Source organism: Hyaloscypha bicolor, assembly GCF_002865645.1.
Source record: "Hyaloscypha bicolor E unplaced genomic scaffold K444scaffold_16, whole genome shotgun sequence".
In the NCBI taxonomy this organism is placed as follows: Eukaryota; Fungi; Ascomycota; class Leotiomycetes; order Helotiales; family Hyaloscyphaceae; genus Hyaloscypha; species Hyaloscypha bicolor.
This window is the reverse complement of record NW_020194518.1, coordinates 1,401,602-1,411,112: the sequence shown is the minus strand read 5'-3', so window position 1 is coordinate 1,411,112 and position 9,511 is coordinate 1,401,602. Positions and strand designations below refer to the sequence as shown.

The window sequence follows — 9,511 nt, the reverse complement described above, 5'->3', positions numbered from 1 at the left end:
AATATAAAGCTTAAATTATTAATTACTAATTATTCCCAAACTAATAGCTAGATAGAGATTATTAACTAGTATTTTAACTAATAGCTATATTTCTATATGAATTATTACTAGAGTAATTAGAATATTCTAATATTTCGGAATTCTTTTTATAATAGCTTTTTTCTTTAATATTTAGCCTTTAATAATATTTTTTAAGTTTTTATTAGAATTCAGCTTTCTGCCTTAATATTTTATATTAAATAGCTACTTATAATAGAATAATTATAGTCGAGAATATTTATAACTAAGAGAATTAGGAACTTATATTAGAATTCCTTTAGAATATTAGCTATTTGAATTATTATATAAGAGAGTTAAAATAGTAATTAAATATAATAAATGCTTTAATCTATAAGTTTTAGTATTATTAGAAAGATTTACTAAACTATAAGTATTAGTTCTATATTAAGATTAAAATAATCTTAAAATAAGAAAATAAATATAATAGTAATAAAAGTATATTAAAGATAACTATAAATATATTTATATTTATAAATTTCAGGCTATTTTTTTAATATATTTATTTTTTAATAATAAAGGAAAATATAATAAATAAATATATATATATATATATATATAATAGAATATTTATAAATTTTAAAGAAATATATAAAATAATTTAATTAATATAATAGTTTGCTTTATATTTTAATATAACTATATATTAAAAAGAATTAATTCTAAACTAGATCTAATTTTATTAAATATATAAATCCTTATTAATCTAATAAACCTCGAGAATATAATTTTATTCTAAACTATAATAAGAAAATATAATAGATTTCTATTATATTTTACTTAAATTATATAAGTAATAGAAATAGATTCAAGAAATTAGTAATAATAAAAGAAAAAGAATTAAGTTTAGATTCTTAGATTTATTTAGTAAAATATATAATATTATAGCTTATATTTGCAAATTATTTACTTATATAGCTAAATAAATAGAACTTATAAAGAAAATAATTTCAATAAATAATTATATAAAATAAAATAGCTAGTATAAAATGCTTTTTATTTTTATTAAGAAAATAAAATATATAAATAAATATTACCGAAATTATAGAAATAATCTTATAAAGGATTTTCTATTTTATAAAAACTAGAAAAAGCTTTATATAACTAGGAACTTTTTTATTACTTTTATATAAGCTACTTTTTTTATAAAAGAAGATACTACTTCTATTAATTATATATTCTTTATAATAAATATTTTAATTAAGTATTTTCAAGAAATAATTATAAGTTTTTTACTTTTCTTTTTTCTTTTTATATAAGCTTAGCTAAATATAATATAGGCTAAGTTTAAAAAAAAATAAGAATAAAAAGTTTCTTATATAACTTAATATTATATATACTATATTTAATAAATACTATACTAAAACTAATTTTTTTCTCTTTTATATTATAGTTTTAATTCTTAATCTAGGCTTTTATATAAGATATATTAGAGTTAATTAGCTAAAGAAATATATAATTTTAGCTTTTATAAATATAAAGAAATTTTGGGAGTATTATAGAAATTAAATTATTTCTTTCTTATATAATAAAGAGCTATTTTAAGAGTTATTAGTATTTGACTTCTTTAATTAGATTATTTAATTTATTTACTTAGTTATATAACCTCTAAATAAAAATAAATATAAGTATTAAAACTTCTAGAAATTATATAATATTAGTAAATAAGGGGCTTTAGTTTAATAAAGCCAGGATATATAAAAGAAATATTAGCTAAAGCTTTTATTTATAGCTATTAATATTTTCTTAATTTCTTTAATAAATAATAAGTCAGAGAAAGTCTTTTTAGAAATATATTATATAATAAACTAAAATAGAAAATAAATAAAAGTAAAGATAATAGAAATTAGAAAGTATTTAAAATATTAGAAAAGTACTAGAATCTTATAAACCTTTTTTAAAACTAGCTAGTTTAAAAGAAATATATATTTTTTAAGATTCTTATATAATTAGAGAACCTTCTAAATATTATTTAAATTTTCTAAATTTCTAAGCTATAACTCTTATTTAAAGGCTATTTTTCCTGCTTTAATTTTCTTTTTTTTTATTAATATTACTATTATTTATACGAGAATTTCTTATTTCTTATTACTTCTTATAATTATATTAATTATATAATAGTAGTATATTAAATAATCTAGCCTCTAATAGTAATTCCTCTATATAGCCTCTTATTTCTAATAATAGTTCTTCTATATAGTCTTCTATTTCTAGTTCTGGCCTTATAAACCCAAACTAGTAATAAGCTTTTAATTCTTAATTCTATCTATTATATAATAACTAATATCTTTAAAGGCTTATTTCTTTTATTACTTTTAGTATTAATAGTATTTCTAATCTTAATATAAACTAGTCTCTTCTTTAAGGCTAATAACTTATTTTATTTATATAATACTTTATTTTTTACTATATAATAAAGCTAACTAGAATATAGTATTATAATAATTAATAATAATAAGCCCTTATTCTTTCTAGTTAGAATATAATTATTAATTCAAATTATATTATAATTAATTAAGTCTTATATTAATACTCTTTTTATTTAATAAGAAAAGGTTAATATAACGGCTATTTCTTATATTATATATACTTATATAAAACTTAATAATATTATTTTTCTTATATATATTCGAATTATAAATATATAAAATAATAATTATAATAATTATAAGTAGCCAGATTATATTACAAGCTATTACTAGAAAGGAAATAATAGTAGTAATAATAGTAATAGAGAAATTAGTATAGGAGATTATAAAGAATATAGTAGATATAATAGATATAGTAAATATAATAGAAATAGTAGAAGTAGCTATATAAAATAAGAATGAATTATATAATATAATATAGTAAGAAAGACTTCTTATAGTAATAGAGTTACTCGTAATAGTATTACGGCTTAATAAAGGTTTTTCTGAGATTATATAATAGTTTTTAGCCTCTTAATAGTATAATTAATAGAAGTCTTTATAAAATAACGAGAATCTACAGGGATTAGCTCGCTTAGGAACGATTGGAACGTTCCATTACCGCCTGTTCCAGACCCCTGGAACGAATCGGCAGAAACCGATTGGTCCGGAATATCGCCAAGCCTGGTTCCACTAACTATTCTTCCCGGCCACTCTCCACATCACCCGTACTGCTCAAAGCTCCGAGGTTCTTTTACTTGCCTTTGTGGGGGAATGTTTCTTTTCGTAACATTATTAAATCTATTTATATACCCTTCCAAAGCACCAAGATCAAGATCGCAAGATTGACCGTAATTTCTCCCACACCTTTTTCAAGTTTGTCCGCAATCCGACTCTTTTACCTGGATCTTCACCAAGTCTCCCTTTTGCAAGTGTCTCCAGCGTCTTGGTTGGAATTTTATGACCCTTACATCTCTCCCTCTGCTTCTGTTCCTCTGCCTCCTCTGGAGTACGCTCTACCACAGGCCCATTTTCGAGGACGGCAGGCACAGCTGCCGGCTTGCGAGAGTATTGCACTTCTGGGATCCACGCCCATGCAAATAGTGAGCCGAGGGCCATCACGAAAGCGAAAGCAATGAGCATTCGGCTCATACTGGTGCTGTTTCTGGCATCGACTTTGACACATGGGAGGATGCTTTGGACGATGATGCTGCCGAGCTTGCCAGAGGCGGCAGTTATGCCGAAGCAAGTTGAACGGTAGCGAGTTGGGAATATTTCAGCCGCCAACTAGATGAAAAAGGCGTAGTTAGTAATGTACTCTCGGCAGGGATGTAATAAGAAACTAATGTGTTCTCTTACCAAGAAGATTATCGTATTGGGTCCAAGATTAAATAGCAGTTGTAGGAGAGCGTAGAATGTAATGAGAAATGCGTGGAGGTTGGTGTATACGACGGTGGAATAGATCCCTCCAACAATTGCGAATGTGATGCCCAGTGCCAGAAACGACCATGCTAACACAGCTTTCCGCGGTATATAGTCGATAGCCTTCAAGAGGACAACGCTGCCCAACAAGGATCCGAGAGAAATGGTAATGATATAGTGTAGAGAGTCTTGGTATAGGACGTTGTAGATTGATAGTGTCGGGTCTGCTGGATTCCCCCACATTGGTAAGCCCGCATTATTGTCAGATGCACGGGAAGACGCCCAGATTTGGGCCACAACCCTGGGATTCCCAATACCAAGGCCATAGAATGCAACATCTAGGCAGCACCAGCAGATAGAGACTCCGGCTAGCTTACGCCAGTTTCCTTCTGTGCCAAAGTACTTCTTCAGTTCTCGACGAGAGAAGGGATGTGGATTCTTTGGCATCGCCGGGGGCTCCTCGTCGAAGGGATTTTGATCTCCGTTGTCATCATGAGCCCAGCTCTGACTCACCGGAGAAACTGAACGTGAACGTGAACGTGAATGTGGACGACCGTTGACATGTATGTAAGCTTCTTTAGCCTCTCCAATCTCATTCACTTCCGTGAATTTGTCTGCCACACCAATATCACCATTTCCTTGGTGCACGATTGGTCCATTAAGGTTTTTGAGCTGGTAAGATTCTCCTGCAGTATCATTTCCGATCGTTGGTACGTTCTGAATCTCCAAAATAGAAGGTGCCCTAGGAGGAGACCCAAACGGGAGTGTTTTGCCAGTTGGAGCGGCAGCAATAGAGCTGTGAACACTGCTCCCTTCAAAGTCTAGTACAATATCATCGTAGTCGTCGAAAATAGGTTGGCCCAAGTACTCCTGGTTGGCTTTGAGTGCCTGTTTGCCGTCATGGCTGACATCCAGAGTGAACCTTGGCGATTCTGGGATGGTCAAACGCGCAACGATGGCCAGAAACGCGGGAATCGCCCCTACTCCAATAACTATCCTCCATATGCGGTCGATGATAGCCGCAGCTGCTTTGTGATCGTCCGCGCTTTCCGTCAACGATTCCAGTCCTCTCCCCTTCCCAAGAGTGGTAAGAACCGTCAGACCCACAGCGGCAGCGGCCAATTGCCCCAACGGTTGCATCAGAGTTATGGCAACCATCATACGAGCTCTCGACTGGACTGGCGAAAATCTGTTATAAGAAGTTAGCTATTTGCTATAAGTGCAATTAATTGAATTTGGGGGACTCGCTCAGAAGTGATAACTCCTGCCAATGGATACTCAGCCCCCACTCCTACTCCGACAAAGAAACGATAGTATACAAGCCATCCCATTATACTCATTGAATTGCCAAAACCAGTACCGCAGCCTGCCAGGCCGACGGTACCGAATATCACAAATATAAGTTCAAACCCATAGAGCTTCCTCCGTCCCAGAAGATCTGCGAGAAGGCCAAATGTCAATTGGCCTACTATTGACCCTCCTAGAGTCACGAGGTTGATCGTAGACTCATGGTTACTGAAATCATCGCCATTCCAATATATGTAGGCCAGTGAAGGTAGGATGACGTTCGTTGCGAACAAGTTGTAGGACTCAGTGAAGAAGCCAGAACCAGCTACGAGCCAGATCTGCCATCCAAAGCCTCTTTCATCTATGTTGTCGCATATTTGTTCGCGCCTTCTGGGATCGCCCTGGGGAAAGTTAGCTATGGCTGGATACAATCTAGTTGTGGAGTTTGGAGTCAGGCCTTACAGGAAGAAGCTGGGCTGTAGTCGTTGGATTGAGCCATATTCGCCATCTTCGCTTTGAAGGCGTGTTGTCGTCGTCTGAATTAACGCTCATGTTGCTGATAATGATGGAAAAGACGTAATGACAGCATCTTGGGGAGGCAACGCGGCATGGACTGAAGTTAAATGTGCTCTCATCAAGACAAGGCTGTAAGGCTCCGTAGCACACTAGAAAGCCTTGCTATCCGCCTCCAAGAGCGGGCGTTTTAAATCCTGCAAGGGAAGGAACTTACCCTATTGAACCAGGACATGTCACGCCTGCAACGCCGGAACTTGCCCAATAAAAAAGTGTCTGCCCGGTGAGAACTTTGAGATGTTTTGACGTCCAAGCCACCAACCAAGCCACCAACCAATCCAACCACTCTGGTGAAGGAGCGCACCCACGTGGGATGTATATTGTAGAATAAAACACAGCGAAAAAGTTTCAATAAATGCCCGCCAAAGTCCAGTCCCGATCTTGTCTCATGCAGTTCGGCAGCCTGACAGGATGGGAGGAGATTGCAGGAGCCTCACGCAGGAGAAGAATATACCGCACACTCCCGGGCCACCATCTCTCGGCGACTGCGCCATCGATGGTTGCCAGAGTCTCCTATTGCCACGGCCATGACTCAAGGGAGCTGTCTCCTATCCAGCAGCGCCGTTTCAAAGAATGCTCCATCGTGTGCTCTTCCTTGTCCTTGTTGTCTGATCTGCAGTGGAAGAGCTGGAGGCCATCAGCACCGAAGTGATCTCGAGGCGGCTTTTCGTAAGGTTCCTGTAGCCCTATCGCCCCGCAGATGTCGGCAGACGACCTCCAGCCGCTGCTAGATGCTGGAGAAAAGTGCAAAAACCTCCTGAGCAACTTTATGGCCAAAGGTGGAAAGTGCTCGGAACGCATCCAGGCCCTTGTCTCCCAGATATCCGACCTTTGCAGGATTCTGCGAGAGCATCACGAGGCTGCAGGTAGCAATACTTCAGCATCTGCAAACTACCCTTCTTGTCACTTGGCTCTACAAGAATGCTGCACTTTCATCAAGAACTATGTCGAAAAGAGTCGCACGAACCGAGGTTCATTGCTGGGATCAGCCAAATCTTTCGAAGAGAAGAAGATTCTCTCTCTCGAAGCTAAAATCCGGTGGCAATTAGAGGTTGGGGGCAGGTCAGCGCAGACAGACATCCTGTAGGTTTCCATATCCCCAACTATAAGTTGTCTCCCTTCAGCTACGCTTGATAGACCCAAGCTAACCTCACCTAGTCGCCAGACCTCTGTACGAATGACAAGTACCTCGCGGGACGTCCTATTTGAAGATGTTGATACTATGTCTGCTTCTAGTTCTACTAGTCTCCCTTCGCCTCGAATGGATGGATATTACCAAAGCTGGGGCTCTGGGGCAAGCACACAGAGTTATCGAAATTCCTCAACCAGCAACGGGTCCTCTTATACTCCATCTTGGAAAAGTGCTGATGAATACCGAGATATGCAGGAGGAAACTTCGCCACAATCCCGAGCCTCTGTCGCGTCTTCAATGACCTCTAGCAATGTTCAAAGCATCTGCAGGATTATGAGGTAAGAAGCATGCTTCCAGATAATCTAATCCTACATATTCACTTTCTAACACTGGAGTAGCCCAGAAGCCTACAAGAAAGGTCTAGAGAAAGGCTTCGAGAAAGTCTTTGAGAAAGGCATAAGTGTGGACACAATGCCATCACAGCCCAAGCAACATGAAAAATGGTGGGAAATTTTTTTCACGGATAAACACGGAAAGCCAGTCCTTCAGCACAGCAGTACTGAACCTTTCTCCCATACACGTTATAGCAACGACACTAACTATGACAGTTTCTGGCCGCTACAGTCAAACATGTATACCGTACACAGAATGGGGAGGATGGATGCGTCCACTTGCGATATGGATCCATGATCTTGACGCGTCAGGAGACATAATCCGTCAGAAAATCTCTATCCCGAAAGCCTCCTCAGGCCCAAAAGATTTTAAAGGAACGCCAAGATACGTCTTCTTAGACCCACAGGATGCCCCTGATAAGTTTGAAGCCGAAGATCGAAAGAGGCTATTTTTCGACTTTCAGAGTGCTATCTACGGTAAAATCTTGTTCGATATATTCAACATCAACATTATTACATCGACACGGCGAAGAGAGGAATCCTCAAAGCAGCAACTTAAAATCTGGATCGATTATGAGGGAGCTTCTACGACAAACTCCTATATTACATTTTTTGCCAATAATGATGATGACCGGCGACATCTCAAATTCCCACTCTCCTGGTTTGATCTTGAAGATTTCTTCGCTGAGGAAAGGGAAGTCAAACTCGATTTCCTCACGAAGAGTAAGATTAAGTCCCGCGTAAAGCGGCAAGCAAAGTTGCAAAAAGCCGCAACATTTGAGACTCAAGACACAAGTAAGTTCAAACAATAATCCGAGGCATTCAATGCATGCAGCATCAGAATTTCCCGTTAACAAACGGTCTGGAGGGACATCGAGTGTCTTTTCCATAGCTTCGAGTGCTACATCCGAATCCATGACAACCGTCTCGACATCGAGATCTAGTACCTACGACTCGGGTATCGCCAAGCAAGAAGAAATTTCCAAAAAAGCCGAACAAATGGAGTACTTGAAAATAAAGTTCACAACATTAGCAGGTATGTTTCTGGTGTCCAGCTTCCTTCTTCATTATCAAATTTTTGGGGGTGTGAGGTGGTGTTCATTACTGCCAACGGTTGATATGCTGACTACAGCGTCACATATAGACTCTATTCGATTTCAAACGCGATTAGTAGACATACAATGCGGCTCTATTCCGTCTAAATCAACCTCGCCATTATTTAAAGGGTTTGCGTTCCCGACCAGACCTCCACAAGCATCAGGGGCAACACAATTCGAGACGATGGCATCGAGCTCTTCATTTAGAAAGTCTTCGTCGTCTACTGGAAAGGGAAATCACGATCAGACTAGCGCAATACTTGAGAGATTGTGATATCGGGGAAGTATCTCTCATCAAATTCAACGGTCGTTCCGTATGATCACGTTCGAGGATTTAGAACAGGTTGGTGATCTCGTGTCTGCTGAGCCCGTTACGGCGATCTGACGACCGAGTTCAGGTAGCGTAGGCCCTTGAGACCTACTTTGAGTTGGTTTTCTGCTAAATCCGCTATCTCAAAAGCCAACTTAAGTTTGCAAACGGCCATTTGGCTGTTCTGTCATCTATATAGCATCAGGTTGGGTGCTAGAGGACTCTTGTTGGCACATTGAGATCTCGACCACTCTCAACGCTTAGCTTAGCTTATCTACTATACTTGGAGAGTTATAAGCCAGACACTTGTTCGTTTTTGAAAGGAGTTGAATAAATGAAATTTGGAAGTCTTAAATACTAAACTCTGCTTCAGTACAAGATTTTATAGTAGATATAGATGTTAGACTTTTGAAGTGTTGTGGTTGGGCTCAGCGAGCTTCAAATTGAAAGCTGGACGGAATGCTTGCCTGCCAGATTCAAATATTCGCTATTAGACTATCAGACGCACTAAAGCAACGGAGACCACTATTGAAGACTTGAAGCCTTATTTGCCATTCAAGCATGGCACCTGAGGCTTAAATGCAGGATATTTCCCCCTTTTCGGGGCAAGGGATTGCTCTTGCGCGCAGTGATGCGGCTAAGGGGGGCTGTGCATGCTGCGCCCACCTTTCTATTATACCCTCTTGTCCTTTGCAGCCATTGTTCTTCACGTTCTGTTCCTCCAAGCACTATCTGGTATCCAAATCAAATAACCAATTTCAAAGTTTTGACGCCTTTCCGTGCTACCGTTGATTCCCGTCCCGGGAGAGACGTGCCTGGCCGACTCCCGCATA

General features: G+C 37.4%; 1 protein-coding gene across 1 annotated transcript; it reads right to left on the bottom strand.

The window, feature by feature from the left end:
- Nucleotides 1-2,994: 2,994 nt before the first annotated feature.
- Nucleotides 2,995-5,748, bottom strand: K444DRAFT_659770 (MFS general substrate transporter). Its single transcript, XM_024886385.1, has 4 exons — nt 5,637-5,748; nt 5,136-5,575; nt 3,825-5,076; nt 2,995-3,752 (listed from the first exon to the last, which is right to left on the bottom strand). The coding sequence occupies exons 1-4, from the start codon at nt 5,724-5,726 to the stop codon at nt 3,297-3,299; spliced, it is 2,238 nt and encodes a 745-aa protein (XP_024742480.1). The 5' UTR covers nt 5,727-5,748; the 3' UTR covers nt 2,995-3,296.
- Between the last annotated feature and the right edge of the window lie 3,763 nt (nt 5,749-9,511).

Excerpts from the sequence above, each read along its gene's own strand:
- K444DRAFT_659770 (XM_024886385.1), bottom strand. The coding sequence starts at position 5,726 with ATGAGCGTTAATTCAGACGACGACAACACGCCTTCAAAGCGAAGATGG. Across the intron at positions 5,576-5,636 it reads CTACAGCCCAGCTTCTTCCT|GGCGATCCCAGAAGGCGCGA; the intron begins GTAAGGCCTGAC and ends AACTTTCCCCAG. Across the intron at positions 3,753-3,824 it reads CCAATACGATAATCTTCTTG|TTGGCGGCTGAAATATTCCC; the intron begins GTAAGAGAACAC and ends TTTTTCATCTAG.